We start from the raw sequence: 18,884 nt of genomic DNA, 5'->3' as shown, positions 1-18,884 counted from the left end.
AATGGTTCAGCCAGACAGGGCACTCTCGACGGTGCTCCTGTAGAAAGTTGTTTGAAAGGGCACAGGGAAACTTGCACATATCAATCGCCCCAAAAATTGTAGATACTTCTGTGGCTTCTTAACGAATGAGAAGATGTTGAGGGTCCAGTTTAGATCATCTGTTATGTTCACATCAAGGAACTTTGTGCTCTTCACTCCCTCCACAGCAGAGTCATTAATGTACACTGGAGAGTGGTGGCCCTGCGCCTTCCTGAACTCCACAATCATCTCTTTTGTCTTTTCCACAGTGAGACTCAGGTAGTTGTTCTCACACCATTTGACAGGCCTCCCTACCTCCTCTCCGCATGCCGACTCGTCATTGTCGCCGATGAGGCCAACCACTCTTGTATCATCGGTGAACTCGATGATGTTTTTTGAACTGGATCTGTCAGTGCAGTCGTGAGTCACCAGCAGGCTGAGCACACAACATTGGAGGCACCAGTGTTCAGCGTGATGGATCTTGAGATGCTGCTGCCAGTTTGGTCTAACTGGGGACTTTCCATCAAGAAGACCAAGATCCAGTTACTGAGAGGTGTTCAATCCTAACGAGGGCCGTTTACCCACCAGCCTCTGAGGGATGATCGCGTCAAATGTCGAGCTGATGTTGATAAACGACAACCTGGCGTTTGAGGCATTGTTTTCCAGGTGGGACAGGACTGAGTGGAGGGGTGAGGATATGGGATCATCAGTGTACTGGTTTGAGTGGTAGGCAAACTGGAAAGGGCCCCAAGTAGCTGGAAGGTGGGATTTTATACAATCCTTTACCAGCTGCTCAAAGCACTTCACGATTGTTGAGGTTATTGCCACTGGGCAGTATTCATTTAGGGCAGTTATTGCCACTCTCTTGGGCACTAGAATAATTGTGGCTGCCTTGAAGCCTGCAGGGACAGTGGACTGTTGCAAAAAGATATTAAAGGTGTCCATAAGGACCCGCTTAAGCTGACACACAATCCCTCAGCACCCGAACCAGGTATGCTTTCCATGGTTTACTCTGGCTAAGACCCTCCTCACCTTGGCTTCGGCCAGACAAGCTGCCTGTTCCTCAGGGGGTGAGGAGGCTTTCCGAGATATCATACCATTCATTGCATCAAATTGTGCGTAGAAAACATTCAGCCTATCATGAAGGGGGTACTGTAGCAATAACAATCAGCTGTGGTTTATATACCTTGCCGTATGTACTGCCTGCCCGTGGTGTCACAAAGAAGTCTGTAATTTTCTATGAGTGCTCTCGCTTTGCCTTCCTGATGGCATGTGAGAGTGCGCGCTCTTGCTGACTTTAGAGCCATCCTATCCCTGACATGAAGGCAAAGTCCTGAACCCTAAGCAGCACATGAACCTCTGCAATCAGCCATGGTTTCTGGTTTACCCCTGTGTTTAATCACAGTAATGTCCTCAATGCATTTTCCATTGTAGCTAGTCACTGATCCTAATATCATTAGTTCTTCCAAAATGCATCACGCCATACTGTCCAGATTGAACCCCATCTGCGATTTCTCAGCCCATTTCAGCAACACACTGTTATTACTCTGAGTAATACTCACAAAATGCTGGAGGAACTCAGCTGGTCAGGCAGCATCTATGGAGAGGAATAAAGAGTCCAGGTTTCAGGTCGAGACCCTTCACCAAGACTCTCCCTGTAACCATAGATTATTCTTTGCACTCCCAATAAATCCATCAAGCTTAGTCTCATCTAAGATGGGTGGTTCAATTGCTTTTGCTAAGTGGCAGTATTAAGGGACATAGGGCAGCAATTGAAGAGATCAGCCATGGTTCAAAAGCATGGAAATCAAGGTATAAAGGGCTGAATGGCCTCATTTCTGTTTCTGTGATCCATGTCAATTGGCAGTATCATCTCAAGCTCCATCAAGCTGTGCAGTGGTGTGTATCCCCACCCCCCACCCCCACCAGACTGTGTACTCATCCACTGATGTCCAAACTGCTGTCTTATGACTGCACTGCCAGATGCAGTTTAAACCACATCAAGTTTGCTGAGGATACATAAGTGGTTGGCCTCATTAACAACAATAATGAGTCCACATACAGAGAGGAGGTAGAGAGGCTTGTCAAAACATGTGAGAACAACTCCTTGAGTTTTAACGTGGACAAGAGATGATTATGGACTTCAGAAAGCACAGGCCAACTACTCTCCATTGCACATTGATGGTTCTGCCAGGAGGAATTTGACCTGAAATATTAACTCTTTTTCTCTTTCCACTGAAGATGTCCAACCTGTTGAGTGTCTCTAGCATTTCTATAGCACATATATATAGCTAGAGTGCCTAAGACTTTTGCACAGTAATGTATATTAGTTAAAGTATTATACACAGGAAGGTGGCTGGGAAACAGAAATAAGACTACTTAGTTTTGTATTAGCACAGTAGTATTAAGTGTTATTTGGTAACTGGAAAGGCATAATGTACAAAAGTACTGTGCAAAAATCTTAGGCATCCTAGCTATATATGTATATATGCCTAAGACTTTTGCACAGTGCTGTAATTTTAATATTTGCTAGATGTGTTTAACCTCCAAGAGGACCACAACCTTGTTGTGATTTGGAGGCTTGTATGCCTCAATGACCCAGAGAGCTATTTTGGCTGGATTCTTGTGCTCTGGCTCTTGGTAGGGTCACCCATGCCAAGCAGGTCAAAGGGTAGAGGCCAGACAAAGAGTGGTCCACTGGTCCTCCAGGTTCAGGGGTTCAGCTCAGGGCCAACAACCCTGACTGGTCAAAAAACAATAGCTATGGAAACAGCAATGAAGAATCTTTCTACATAGGCGTACGATGGAGATGGAGGACATTCATTGCTGCCCTAAACGTCAGTGGCATAAGTAAGATGCGCTTATCTTCATCTCTACCAGACTACTGAGCAGAACCCACTACATAAAAGAGCCTTGTGTTCCTTTCTTTCTTTTCAAATCTTTCCATTGTTATATTATACAGGAAAAATAACATGAGTACATTGAAGTAACAACATTTACAATGTCTCAAAAAAGACATTATCTTAAAGATTGAAAAAAATCTTGTGATAACAAAAAAAACCTACTAAGCAGAAAAGTGAGAAAAAAAAGAACCCATTAGATGTACAACCCCGGAGTCACGCGTCATACAAAAAGCTTCTAAAAATAAACATCAAACTGCTAGCAAGAAAAGAAAATATACTAAAAAATTTACAATTAGATCGTGGAAAAATTATGTCAATGAACTCAAATGATAATAATGAGCAAATGAGCCCCACCTTTTCTCAAAATCTAATAAAGGTTCAAAGGTTTGACTGTGTTCCTAATCTGCATTACAGGTTCAGACTGTTAGGGCATTTTTGAGGTTAGCACAAATAGCAAATAACCTCAGCCACCAACCTTCAAATCTGAATATGGACTGCAGATAAATTTAAAATGCAGCTGTGAACAATGGGTTCCTAAAAGCCGTGAATGGAAGATGAGACAATGCTGATTAAAATGCATTTAGGTGTCTGTAGAGTGGGTGTGAAGGTCGTGTGTAGTTCAAAGGAAACAATATGGATTAATTGTAAATATGGAATTGCCCTTTGATCTTTAGTATATAAAATGTTGTGTAGCATTGGTTTGAGCAGGTCTCCACCTCCAACAGGGCCTGCTGTGTCTCATTTTGTTGAATAAAGACACGGCTTCAGATCCACCAGCCAATTCCCTCCGATGACTTTATTCACATGACAACACAGGCCAAACTGTCTCACATGACTCAATCATATTCCCATCAGTAAAGGATCCCTCAAGGTTATGAATGAATGAAAAACTATCCGGTGCTTTGAGGAACAGACCCTAGAGAAAGCTCTACTAACAGGGAGCCTGGGAATTTGTATCATCAACTGCCTGAAGGAATAAACACAACAGGAAGCAGCAACACCTGCAGCAGCTCTGATTTAACACGGGCCTCCAGCACAGTCAGTCGGCCGAGTGGCAATTCCTGTAGTCACGAAACCAACCAGCTCTCATTTAACACGGCCCTCCAACACAGTCAGTTGGCCAAATCACAATTCCTGTAGTAATGAAACTGACCAGCTCTGATATAACACAGACCTCCAGCATGGTCAGTCAGCCAAACCGCAATTCCTGTAATCAAGAAACTGACTGACTGACTTAACACAGACCTCCAGCACAGTCAGTCGGCCAAGCCGCAATTCCTATAGTCATGAAACGGATCACAAGAAATGTCATTTCACAGTGGTCACAGGAGAGGTCATTCTATATTATTAATTGAAATTAAATTTCATGGTAGAATTTATAGTCAAGTCTCCGGATTAGTATTTCAAGATACAAGATAGTTTGTTGTTATTTTTCAGTTCATGAGTATAAAGGAAATTGAAATGATTGCTATTCCAGATTAAATGCAGCATAACAAAACACAATAAGCATTAAAATAAATATAAGTATAAAAGCAATCCTAAACAGAATGTACAAAGTAACTCTTTACAATGTACATAAGAATAGCTGATGTACATCGACTGATTATATGCGTATAGTTCATGCTCACTGAGTATGCAGCCCCACCATTTGCCAACACTGCCTTCAAATGTGGGTGTTTATGTCTACATATGATTACTTGCTTATGCAAGCCACAACAAACGAGTCAGAGATACTGCAATGGGACTGATTTTGGGATATTGCTGCTGGAGGGAAGAGAAGGGCTCTGAACTAGTTCAGGGGAAAGCAGAGAGTGATGTGACATTGGCTGGTAGAGTATGTGTCAGATATATAATGAGGTACCTGGATCTCAGTGGCCCAGCTCCCTGCATACTGACTAATTCAGATGCCACCACTAAAGGAGTAGCAATCTTGAATAGAGCAGTCAGTTAAGAAGATGCCTTAAATGTAATTGCTATGAGGGCTTTTTCATTTTTCATCTCTTGGCTGGTCCATAGTCTGATAGTGTGGGGGATTACACTGATCTAATGAAGTGCTGTATGATCACCATCTACAGGACCCTGAGGAACCAGGTGCTATTCCGGGACAAGAGAGTAGAGGCCAGAACTTGTATCTCTCAATCTTCAGAGCAGCTCCCGTGGGAACCACTGACTCTTTTTTTCAGGGACTACAACTTCTCTCTGCCCTGCGCAATCCGCAGATTCACCACTGTGTGTCTAACAGCTACTGTGATCGATAAAATTCCTTAAACTCTTTGAATCAGTTTTGTCACTTCCCTGACCACTTCCCTCATCCTGCATTCTGTAAAGTTGATTTATATCAGAGTTGCTTCACTTGTGAGAAGAGATAATTTCTGGATTTTCCATTGCTGCATCCATTGAAACCACTATTGAGTTCCATTCATAGCAAGAAAATAAAGCCCTGGATAAGTTTGAATCTATGATTTCCTTCATTAATAGCCTTTTGCACAAAGGAATTATCAAAACCACAAGCCGGGAGCAATATTCATTTATTTTACAAGTAAAGCTTTGTAAATTTCAACATAAAATTGACATTGGCATTCTAACAACTATGGTTAAACTTCCTTGTTAAAACATTAGACATTGTTTGAACTCTTCATAGAGTTATAGAACACTACAGCACAGTAGCAGGTCCTTGGGCCCAACTAGCCCACACCAAACTGTTATTCTGCCTAGTCCCATCGACATCCACAAGGAATGTAGATCTCCAACCCCTCCCATCCATGTACCTATCCAAATTACTGCTATGTGTGGAAATCGAACCTGCAACCAACACTTCAGCTGGCAGCTTGTTCTACACTCTCACCGTGCTCTGAGTGAAGACGTTCCCCCCAACAGTTCCCCTTAATTGTTTTACCTTTCAACCTTAATCTATGACCCAACCTTAGTGGAAACAACCTGCTTGCATTTACCTCATCTATATACCTCATAATTTTGTGCACCTCCATCAAATCTTCCCTCATCTCCTATGCTCCTGGGTATAAAATCCTAACCTATTCAACCTTTCCCTATAACTCAAGTCCTGGCAACATTGGAGTAAAATTTCTCTTTCAATCTTATTGCTATCGTCCCTGTCAGAAGGTAACCAGAACTGCACACAATAATAACTTAGCTCTCATCAATGATCCTATACAACTTCAACATAACATCCCAACTCCTGTACTGAATACTTTGATTTATGAAGGCCAATCTGCTGAAAGCTCTCTTTATGACACTATCTATCTGTGACACTACTTTCAATAAATTATCGATCTGCATTCCCAGATCCTTCTGTTCTGTAGCACTCCTCAATGCCTACTGTTCACTGCGTAAGTTCACTGTGGCCACTCCGAAATGATATCGTAGTTGTCAAGTAGGATGCCATGCACAATCCTGATTTGATGGAGATGGACGTGAGAAGCACGGAGGAACATCTGGAGAAACTTCTGAAATGCCTGCTTCGCTGCCACTGCTACTGTGCGATCGAGAATCTCCGGAGGGGAAGGCCCTAAATCCTTGGCTTTGCCTACTGCCTGTTGCCGGGACTGGGGTCGAAGTGCTCGGCAGAGATGGTCCTTGGTGCTCGGTGTCGGAGGGCTGGTCAGAGGCTCGAAGTTTTCGGACGGACTCAAGAGTCGGCTGTGGTCGGGTGCTTCTAGGATGCTGCATTGGCAAGTTTGTGGTGCTGGAAGCTCATGTCAGGAAGAGAGTTTCTCTTCCTTCTACCATCTGCGTGAGATGATGGGACTTTCGAGAGACCTTGAGACTTTTTTTTACTGTGCTCATGGTCTGTTCTTCATCAAATTACGGTATTGCTTTGCACTGTTGCAACTACATGTTATAATTATGTGGTTTTTGTCAGTTTTTTTTTGCCTTGGTTTGTCTTGTGTTTCTGTGATATCATTCTGGAGGAACATTGTAACATTTCTTAATGCATGCATTACTAAATTACAATAAAAGAGGACTCTGTGTCCTCATAATCTAAAATAAAAGTTCTACTCTGGTTTGCACTCCCAAAATGAAACAGTTAACCCCATTTTAACTTAAACTATATCAAGGAATTTTCTGGCATTAATACCAAATAGTAATTAGAAATTACACAAAGATATTTAAAGAACCACAGATAAACTCTCCAACCAGTGCATCCATCGGTACTATTGATAACACTTTGCAGACTCTGAAGGTACCACAGACCAGACTCTAGCTGAGCTTTGCCGGTTCATCAAATGTCTTCATTCATGAATGCCAAATAATTTCCATGATCATTTTACCTGACTGTCCAGTCCGAGGAAAATAAGCATCAAAAAGAATAGGACTGCCCATAATGGTGCAACAGGCATCATTGTGACGGCTTTCGGATAGGCAATGAATGTCAGCCCAGGACCTGTGGATAAACACAAGGGTGTTAATAATGAGATCCAGTATTGCCAGAATTGAGGCATACTTTAAAGCAGCCGGATAATTTTTCTTTCAAATCTTTCTAATTCTAAAGCAGAGTGACGCCGGATTACAATTCACTTACTGAGACAAACGGAATCAATAAGCTGGAATATAAACCAAAAAACACTTGGAAAAATAATCAGAGTTAATATTTGAGGTCTCCGAGAAAGCTTCAACATGAAATGTCAACCCCCCGTTATCTTTCTCATGCCATATCTTTATTGTAAGGCCAGCATTTTATTCTCATCATATATTAAAACTTAAACTGACATAGTAGTCATCTAATTTGCCCTTTGGGTCCACGCCAACTCCCATGTAAATTATCCCATTAAACCCCTACAACTTATTACCCATTTATAACTACTGGTCCAGTTCAGAGGGCACTGAAGAGCCAATACTGAGCCTTGGATTGGGCTGGGGGAAGGGCAATGATATCCGTCGCTAAAGGCCATTTGTGATTCAAGCTAAATTTATTCAACAATCCAGACACCATTACCACAACCATTTTATAACCACTACTGCTACAGTGGGATTCGAAACTCATGTTTCTGAATCATTGGTCCAGGCGTCTGGATTTCTGGTCCAAAAACATACCAGCTTTACTCTTGTTCCCTTCAGCATCAGTCCACTATTGCTGATTATATTGTTATCTTCCTTTCTTTCAATGTCTGGGGGCAGGAAAAAGGGTGTTGCATCCCCTCCATTAAACCCATAACCCCTGGAAAAGTACAATGGGCCCTTCCTGAGTTTTTATGGTAAAAATGATAAAATATGGCTACTTTTTGTGAAAATCATCCTAGTAGCTGATCTTTTGGTTTGCTCTGGCATCCAAGTGCCCCAGTCTCTAGGGGGGAGAAACAGAGTGAGAAAGAATGAGTGAGAGACAGATAGTGAGAGTGAGAGAGAGAGAGAGCTCAAGAAAGAGAGGGAGAGGGAGAGTGACAGGGAGAAAGATAGCATGAGAAAGAAAGAAAAAAACAGGGATTATATCTTCACCAGTGTGGTACAGATTTCACTGATCCTCTCACAACACTTTCCATTTACGTACGGATACATACTTCCTTATGAATGAATACTGACTTGTCCTTAACAGGCCACCTGAAGTATTTGGCAACTGAGTTCAGCTTTGTGTGATAATTCCAATGGAATACATTATATAACACACTCTAGATTCAGGGGACAGCGCTGAATAAAAACATACATTGTTGCCTCCTCTGAAGGCTTCTTATTAACTTACACCCACCTTTTTTCTGTCAATTTGCAAAGAGGAGAATTTGAATCCTTGTTAACTCAGTGTTACACTGCTCAGTTATATCTATCTAAATCCATTTATTTATTTGTTATTATTTGGCAATCCAGCACAGAGTAGGCCCTTCCGGCCCGTGCTGCCCCAGCAACCCCCAACAAACCCGATTAACCCTAACCTAATAATGAGACAACTCAAAATGTCCAATTCACCTCCCCCGGCAAGTCTTTGGATTGTGGGAGAAAACCAGAGCACCTGGAGAAAACACTATGCATTCCACAGGGAAGACTTACAGAGACTCCATAAAGAGGATACCGAAACTGAACTCCAAATTCTGATGCCCCGAGCTGTAATGGCATTGCATGAACTATACTGGCACTACTGCATATGTACATTTAATGTTGGATATATTGTTTTCACTTAGAATGAATGGTAGAAATATTTTTTTATTTGGCATTCTCAAGTACGGGATACAGAGCTGGGCTACTTTATTATTTTCAATTCCAAACAGCTGTTAATTGGCAAGCTATAACATGTAATACACGGTTTCCATGGAAACGTGCCTTCTTTATTGCTTTGCACAGAGGAGTTCCTCGCTGCTGCCACTTGATGGTGCAATGTTTCGACGTGTAAGTATGCGGCTATAAACCTGCCATTGAAGCTTTATTGCTGTTGCTGTATCCCAGCTTACCTGAGCTGAAACGCAGAAAACAAACTATTCTGGATCACATTCAACCCCATTCTTCTTCTCTCAAGGTCTTTCCCATTTCCTTACAGAGCCCTGATCTCTCTTGCAGAATGAATAGAGATGTGATCAACAGGGGAGAGGACACAGGAAGGAAGAAGGTGTAAGTAAACCAAAGGGAATAAAGAAAATTATTTGAAAGCACTGAGAATGTTCATATTGGGGGGGGGGGGACTGGAGACAGAACATAAACACAAGGGATTCCGCAAATGCTGGAAATCCAGAGCATCACACACAAAAAGCTGGAGGAACTCAGCAGGTGAGACAGCATCTATGGAAGTGAGCAGACAATCAACATTTCGGGCCGAAACATGAAACATTTTGTGTGTGTTCCTCTGGAAGCAGAATGATTAGAAAAGGTTGTGGAAATATTCCCCCAACCACTGATCACACTTTCAAGGTCTCTATATTTCATTATCTCATGTATTCATTATTTATTGCTATTTATTCATATTAGTATTTGCACAGTTTGTTGTGTTCTGCACTCTGCTTGATCTTTCACTGATCTTGTTGCAGTTACTATTCCTGTTCTAACCTGTTCTTTAACAGATTTGACATTGTGGCCCCTGCCCATCCCCCACATGAGTCATCTGTTGTCGGCCCCCAACCAACACATATTCCACTCTCCCCTCCTACCCTCCTCACAGTCCCCCACCCTGCTCTCATGACTATACTCCTTCCCCACACGAAACCACCACGGTGGGCTTCACAGCTGAACAGGTGAGAAGACAGCTGAAACGTCTCAACCCAAGCAAGGCTGCAGGACCGGATGGTGTTAGTATCAAGGTGCTCAAAGCCTGTGCCCCTCAGCTATGTGGAGTACTTCACCATGTATTCAAACTGAGCCTGAGGCTCCGGACGGTTCCTGTGCTGTGGAAGACGTCCTGCCTCGTCCCTGTGCCGAAGACGCCACGCCCCAGCGGCCTCAATGACTACAGACCAGTGGCATTGACCTCCCATGTCATGAAGACCCTGGAGAGACTTGTTCTGGAGTTGCTCCGGCCTATGGTCAGGCCACACTCAGATCCCCTCCAGTTCGCCTACCAGCCCCGACTAGGAGTTGAGGATGCCACCGTCTACCTGCTGAACCGTGTCTACGCCCACCTGGAGAAGCCAGCGAGCACTTTGAGGGTCATGTTTTTTGACTTCTCCAGTGCGTTCAACACCATCCGCCCTGCTCTGCTGTGGGAGAAGCTGACAGCGATGCAGGTGGATGCTTTCTTGGTGTCATGGATTCTTGATTATCTGACTGGCAGGCCACAGTACGTGTGCTTGCAACACTGTGTGTCCGACAGAGTGATCAGCAGCACTGGGGCTCCACAGGGGACTGCCTTGTCTCCCTTTCTCTTCACCATTTACACCTCGGACTTCAACTACTGCACAGAGTCTTGTCATCTTCAGAAGTTTTCTGATGACTCTGCCTTAGTTGGATGCATCAGCAAGGGAGATGAGGCTGAGTACAGGGCTACGGGAGGAAACTTTGTCACATGGTGCGAGCAGAATTATCTGCAGCTTAATGTGAAAAAGACTAAGGAGCTGGTGGTACACCTGAGGAGAGCTAAGGTACCGGCGACCCCTGTTTCCATCCAGGGGGTCAGTGTGGACATGGTGGAGGATTACAAATACCTGGGGATACGAATTGACAATAAACTGGACTGGTCAAAGAACACTGAGGCTGTCTACAAGAAGGGTCAGAGCCGTCTCTATTTCCTGAGGAGACTGAGGTCCTTTAACATCTGCCGGACGATGCTGAGGATGTTCTACGAGTCTGTGGTGGCCAGTGCTATCATGTTTGCTGTTGTGTGCTGGGGCAGCAGGCTGAGGGTAGCAGACACCAACAGAATCAACAAACTCATTCATAAGGCCAGTGATGCTGTGGGGATGGAACTGGACTCTCTGACGGTGGTGTCTGAAAAGAGGATGCTGTCCAAGTTGCATGCCATCTTGGACAATGTCTCCCATCCACTACATAATGTACTGGTTGGGCACAGGAGTACATTCAGCCAGAGACTCATTCCACCGAGATGCAACACAGAGCATCATAGGAAGTCATTCCTGCCTGCGGCCATCAAACTTTACAACTCCTCCCTTGGAGGGTCAGACACCCTGAGCCAATAGGCTGGTCCTGGACTTATTTCCTGGCATAATCTACATATTACTATTTATGGTTTTATTACTATTTAGTTATTTATGGTGCAACTGTAACGAAAACCAATTTCCCCCAGGATCAATAAAGTATGACTATGACTATGACTATTCCATAGATTTTCTGAGTATGCCCACAGGAAAATGAATCGAATTGAAAATGGAGCAGATTAGCCTTTGTAATTTGTGAAATGCAATTCTTCCTGATAAAGTCCAAAAGCCAGCTTAGAATGCCGCACTGATGGAATCAGGTCTGTGAAACTGAGCTAAGCCACTGCTGGACAGTGCAGCTCTGTGGTAGTGCCAGCCCTGTTGCTGATGCTGGTTTGGTAGAACGGGTCTCCACCCTATTCCCTTAACACCACACCGCAATGGACAATGAGAATCTGGTAGACTAAGCAGCATAATGTCTTCCAGTTGAACTTCGGGTGCTGGAATAAAATTCATTGTTGTTAGGCCTGGCAGGAAGGAAATCCACTCAGGAGGTTAAGAATTATTTTAGGTATTTGCATCAGTCACCTCAGATGTGGGGGGGGTGGGAAGTGCATTAGATTTCCATTAATTAGGTGGCAAATTTCTAGTTTTAGCTTTCAGTTTCATTTCGCCATCCTCATTGCTACCTGAAATCCTGCAAATGCTGAAAATGTGAAACATAAGCAGTTGAATTGAGACATCTCTCCCTGATTCTCCCAGCATTATTTATTTTACTGCTGACTTCAGACCAAACTTTGCCCTCACGTCCTTTCATGAACCAAGAAATTCTGGGCTCAAACTGTGTTACAGAAGGTCACCCCTTGCCAGCAGCTCACAGGGTAACATCGATGGCTTTGTGGAACTTATCAAATCGGGTTAAGCAGCTCACATATGAAAGCAGATTAGGGGAGAAAAATTAAAGATGATATATTAAATGTCATGTGATAGAGTGGCATGAACACTGAGAAATGTTATTCTGGCCAATTTCTCTCGGCCTGGCAAGATCTCTAGCTCCATTGAAGTGAAGTGAACTGAATAGTCCATAGGACTGCAAAGGATGTTCAATTCAGTATAGCTCATTACTCTATGAGCCAGGACAGGCACTAGGGATGGATGTAAAGATCAGCAGATGCCCTGATCTGCCTTCAACTTTGACTGGTTTGTCATAGTCACAACAACACACTTGAGCTTTAGGTCATTTTCAATATCCACACTTGCTTGCAACCCACCTGATTCTGCGACTTCTTCTATTGGCACTCCTTGTTCCAAAGCCATGAATCCTAATACAGAGAAGATTGCAAAGCCTGCAATAAAGCTGGTGCCACTGTTGAGGCAGCAGAGTATTAAGCAATCCCTACAAAACAACAAAAAAAGTCTCCTTAATGCTCATAACAGTTTCTACGTTAACTAGTCAATTAACCTAGCAACAGTGCAGAAAATGTTCAGTATTAAAGAAAGCTATATTAGACATAAAATTATAATAATTCATGGGCAAGAGTTTCTGAACGGTCCATCTTATTCTTCAACTTCTGCATATTTATTTATTTTGTAACTTATTGTAATTTTTGTCTTGTATTGTACCATGCTGCAAAACAGCAGTTTCATGATATATGCCAGTGATAATGATTCTGATTCTGATTTTGAGTTTGAATAGAAGAGCATGGTTTCCATCTCTTCAAAGTCAAGATGATTCCATATTGATTGTCTCCCCCCTAATAAACTCCCAAATTATCTTGCACAACTTTTAGCCTGAAACAGGACACAGACTTATTTCTAAAATAAGATCACCTCAGCCAATAACATGAAATAATAATATAAGAAATAGTATAATATTTATTTACTTATTGAGATACAGTGCGGAATAGGCCTTTCTGGCCCTTCAAGCCATGTCGCCCAGCGATCCCGTGATTTAACCCTAGCCCAATCACAGGACAATTTACAATCACTAATTAACCTACCGACTGGTAAGTCTTTGGACTGTGGGAGGAAACCAGAGCACCCAGAGGAAACCCACGTAGTCACAGGGAGAATGTACAAACTCCTAACAAGCAGTGATGGGAATTGAAAATGGGTCACTGGTACTGTAAAGTGTTGTGCAAACCACTATGCTGCCGTGCCAGTATTATGTGATATACAATAATTACAAATATTATATAATATATATATATTTTAAATATTATATAATATTATATATAACATAATCTTTACATATTGTTCTGGTACTCTAGCTGAGTCTGTCATTGTTAGCACCAACAACTAATGATTGCATGATATACACCAGCCGAATTTCCGGCATGAGGAGAGGAAAACCAAGCATGTTGTAAGAGTATCTACATTGGGTAAGGGCAGATTTCATTCATAATCGCCCAACATTGCAGACTCCAGTTCAGAACGCTATTTGCTTTGCACTTATTGTTTGTGTGATTTGTTTTTCTCTCTCTCTGCACATTGGGGTGTTTTATGGTCTTTTTTTGTGTTTTTTTTGTGTTTTTTTTGTGTTTCTTTGTTTTGCAGCTTCCTGTTAGGAGACAAATCACAAGGTTGTATAATGTACGTACTTTGAATATAAATGCACCTTGACATTTGAAGTTTGAACTTTAGAATTAATTTAATTATTTTAATATTTAAGGAAAATTAATAGTGTGATTATATTTTAATAACTGTTGAATGTTTACTTCTTTTAACCACATATTGCTCTGCAACGACACCGTTGCCAAGCTGTATGGGTCCTAATGCCCTTCCCTTGGACAACGTCGGTGTCGTGGAGAGGAGAGACTTGCAGCATAGGCAACTGCTGGTCTTCCGTACAACCTTGCCCAGGCCTGCGCCCTGGAAACTTTCCAAGCCGCAAATTCATGGTCTCATGAGACTAACGGATGCCTATATATAAAAGAAATAATTTGCAAACATTCAAAGTCGAAGTGCATTTATTATTGAAGTATATATACAGTAAACAATCCTGGGATTTATCTTCCCACAGACAACCACAGCACCATGGAAGATAAATGTACTTTGATCTTTGAACATTCAGCAGCCATTCCCATAAAGATTTAATACGATTGGAGATGCTGGGTTTTGACGTGGCTGCCTAATTTAGTATGAGTTCACACAGTTAACAGTGCATACAGGAGGAGAGGAAACAGCCATAATCATAAAATGAATCTGTGCATGAAGCAGAGAAAATTATAATTACTATTACATCCATGAGGAACTCATCAATCAGGGGTATGTAGATTACCACACTACAGGAAAGATGTAAATAATGTTGAAACTGTACAGAGAAAATTTACAAGCATGTTGCTGGGTCTGGAGAACCTGAGTTATATGGAAAGATTGAATAGGTTAGGACTTTATTCCTTGGAACATAGGAGATTGAGGGAAGAGTTGATAGAGTTATATAAAATTATGGAGGGGTGTAGTCAATGCAAACAAGCATTTTCCACTGAGGTTGGGTGGGACAACACAAGGTCATGGGTTAAGGGTGAAAGGTGAAAAGTTTAAGGGAAACATGAGGGGAAACCTTTACACTCGAAGGGCCATGAGAATGTGGAACAAACTTCCAGTGCAACTGGTGCATGAGAGCTCAATATCAATGTTTAAGGGAAGCTTGGACAGGTACGTAGATGGTAGAGGGTACGGAGGACTATGGTCTCGGTGCAGGTCGATGGGAGTAGGCAGGTTGAATGGTTCGACACAGACTAGATGGACCAAAGGGCCTGTTTCTGTGCTGTACTTTTTTACGATTCTAATTGTCAAAGCAGAGAGAGTTACAGGCCAAGTGCAGGTTAATGTGATTAGTACCGATTGGTACTTGCCAGTTGGCAAGGACAGGGTAGGTCAGAGGCCCTGTTCCGGAGCTATATGACGCTATGACTCTTAAAGGAAGATATCCACTTAAGAAGCTCCTGAATGTCCCAAACTACTTCACAGTAGGTCAATTATGTCAAAATATAGTTACTATTATGGTGTAGAGAAAACACAGCAATGAATTTGTGCACATCAGAGGCTCATGTTGACTTTCACCTTCTGGTTATTCACCAGCCTACCTTAATCATCAGCAACAACAGCAACTTCATATAATGTCTTCAATTTAGCAAACATCAATTGGCACTTCACAATGGGAGTAGGCAGTTTAAATGGTTTGGCATAGGGTAGATGGGCCAAAGGGCCTGTTTCTGTGCTGTACTTTTCTATGGCTCTAAGAGATTGGTCAAACCACATTTGTATTGTATATTTCTTAGATATGGGGCCCAAAACTGCTCATGGTATTTTGAGCCCGATACTATGAAAGGATGTGCTGGCATTGGAGAGGGTCCAGAGGAGATTTTCTAGAATGATCCTGGGAATGTAAGCATTAATTCATGAGGGGCAATTGATGGCTCTGGGCTTGTACTCACTAGAGTTTAGAAGAATAAGGGGAGAAGCCAACCAAATATTGAAAAACCTAGATAGAATAGACGTGGAGAGGCTACTTCTAACAGTTTGGGAGTCTGGGACCAGAAAAACATTCTCAGAATATAAGGATGTTTCTTTGGAGCAGAGATGAGGAGGAATTTCTTCAGCAGTGGGTAGTGAATCTGTGGAATTCATTGCTACACATGGCTGTGGAGGCTAATTCATTGTGTGTATTTAAAGCAGGGGGTGATAGATTATGTATTTAGTTATACATCATGGAGCACATCCTTCTGGCCCTTTCGAGCTACGCTACCCCAGCGAACAACCCGATTAGTCCAAACCTAATGACTAGACAGCTTACAATGACCCTATTGACCTACCAGGTATGTCTTTGGACTGTGGAAAGGAAATCAGAAGTTCCCAGTAAAACCCACCCATTCCACAGCGAAGACGTACAGATACTCCTTACAAACTGGCGCTGTAATTGAACTCCGAGCTCCAGAACACTCTGAGCTATAATAGCTTTGAGCTAACTGCTATGTTAGATTCTTGATTAGTAAGGGCGTCGAAGGTGATGCAGGTTCATGAGGATGATTCTGGGAATGAAAGGGTTAACATATGAGGAGCATTTGGCAGCTTTGAGTCTGCACTCACAGGAGTTTAGAAGAATGTGGGAGGATCTCATTGAAAAGACTAGATAGGGTGGATGTGAAGAGGATGCTTCCTATGGCAGGGGTATCCAGAATTAGAGGGCACAGCCTCAAACCTCAAAATTGAGGGGTGACCTTTTAGAACATAGGAAAGGAGGACTTTTTTTAGCCAGAAAGTAGTAAATCTGTGGAATGCCCTGCCACAGAGGCCAAGTCCGTGCGAATATTTAACGCAGAAGTTGATCGTTTCCTGATCAGACAGGGCATCAAAGGATATGGCCAGAGGCAGCTGTATGGGGTTGAGTGGGATTCAGGGTCAGCTATGATGGACTGGTGGAGCAGACTCGATGGGCTGAACAACCTACTTCTGCTCCTATGTCTTATGGACTTATTGGGACTGGTCTGTAGATGCTGCCTGACCCGCTGAGATCCTCAGCAAATCCCTCTGCAATTGGCTCACCCCCACCCCCAAGATCTTAACCATGTTTTACAGGAGCACCAGTGAGGGTCCAGACAAGTTGCATCTCCATTAGGTATGGGAGCAGTTCAGCAAAGGACTGTGAGAGCACCTGAGAGAATCATAGGGTTCTCCCTACCATCCATCAGGGCTTTTGTCAGGGGCCCTGAGTGTTATTAAGGATCCCACCCATCCATCCAGCATCCTCTTTAACTTCCTACCATCAGGCAGGAGATTCCAATGCATAAAAACAAGAATGGTCAGGATGAGAAACAGTTTCTTCCCCCGGGCTACTAGAATTTGCAACTCCCGGCTGCATCGTATTCGAAGTGTGTCTGGTTAATCTGTTCCGTACCTTACAATATTTAATATTAACACACTTTAGTTTGTTATTTATGTGTGACTCAGCCGTAGATTTTATTCTTACCTTCATAAGTTATCGTGTGCTATGTGTGTTATGTGCTTTACAATCTAGTTTGAAGAAACGTTGTCTGGTTTCTATATACATTATATGGTTATATGTTATATACATGTATCATGTACTGCATTGTACTGCTGCTGTAAAGTTAACAAATTTCACGACATATGTCAGTGATATTAAACCCAATTCTGAAATGCAAAAGCAGTTTGTACAAAGCCTCTCAAGCTGTTAGTAAAACAAGGATTATAGCCAAACAAAACTATACAGTGGCAATAATAAATCTTCCGATATGTCTTATTAACTGCAGATTCATCATAGCACCTCGCATTCCAGTACATTGTCAGGGTAACTCGTGAACACAAGTGCAGGAATCCCAGAGACTTGGACAATTCAAACGAAAGATTAATTGCAAAAATTGACCAGTTAAACCAACAAGAACTCAGGCAAACAACACAAAATCTTTCAGAAGTGAAATCACTCACAATACACAGAACTTGGTCAGCGTTTCACCAGACAAGGATCCACAACAACTGAGCAAAGAGGGGTTGGCATGCCCCTCTGAAACACACCCTGGAACACGCAGGATTTCGAGAGCTATCAGACAGCCCCAGTGTCCAGATGAAGCAGTAACGCCCAAAAACAACAACCACAGTGCAAGACATTGAAAATCCCGTGGTAATTCAATTGCCCCAAATTGAATAAAAGTGATAAATACAAAGAGAGTTTAACAATCGCCATGATCCCAAATGAGAAGCCTGCAACACAAGGTGAAACCCCAGAGCGAGTTCAAAGACAAAGAATTAGACATAAAAGGTAAATAACCCAAGGACACTACATACTCATGAAGTTACACAAAGAAAATACAATTCACAGGCTAACTGAAAAAAAATATTTCCTTTTGTTTTAAGAAAATGACCCCTCTGGTTGTGACATACAAATGCCTTAAGTTGACAGATTTCTAACAATCTCCCATTTTGCACAAACTCAGGGAAACAGCATACACACACACATATAGATAGATCAATAGATAGATAGATAGATATTAGCAAAGGTTTGGAAGGTTCTTCACATGGGAACTCCCAAATAAAGTAACCAAGACCAATTTAATATTGTTACTTATACAAACTGCTAGACGCCGCAAATCGAAATTTATAAATTTAATATAACCAGTGGGTAACAAAGTGGAGTTGTGTCTCTGCCAAAGGATTTTGGATCTGACATTAATGGGGTAGGTTATAGCTCAGCATGGTGGAGATACATCTCTACCAAAGGAGGTGTAGGGCATGCCTTCCTTCTGCTAACCTGCAGGTCTCCCTTGGGCAAGGTGTAGCACCTGCTTAGCCTCCCCACCCCCCCGACCCCCATTCTTTGTTCTGTGGCTGCCAATAAGGAGACAAATCTCAAGATGTATAACGTATACATACTTTGATAATATGTATACTTTGAAGTTTGAACTTTAAAATTCATGAGGAA

The 18,884-nt window shown here is 42.4% G+C and overlaps 1 protein-coding gene across 1 annotated transcript in view; it reads right to left on the bottom strand.

The window, feature by feature from the left end:
* Nucleotides 1-18,884, bottom strand: part of slc6a11b (solute carrier family 6 member 11b) — a 213,863-nt gene that overhangs the window by 33,814 nt on the left and 161,165 nt on the right. Inside the window, exons 9-10 of the mRNA XM_072280326.1 lie at nt 12,718-12,842; nt 7,211-7,323 (exon numbers count right to left, since the gene is read on the bottom strand). Of these exons, the coding sequence (XP_072136427.1) occupies nt 7,211-7,323; nt 12,718-12,842 (238 nt within the window). The remainder of the gene's footprint in view (nt 1-7,210; nt 7,324-12,717; nt 12,843-18,884) is intronic.

Source organism: Mobula birostris, chromosome 16 (genome assembly GCF_030028105.1).
Source record: "Mobula birostris isolate sMobBir1 chromosome 16, sMobBir1.hap1, whole genome shotgun sequence".
In the NCBI taxonomy this organism is placed as follows: domain Eukaryota; kingdom Metazoa; phylum Chordata; class Chondrichthyes; order Myliobatiformes; family Myliobatidae; genus Mobula; species Mobula birostris.
This window is presented reverse-complemented; position numbering and strand designations above follow the sequence as displayed.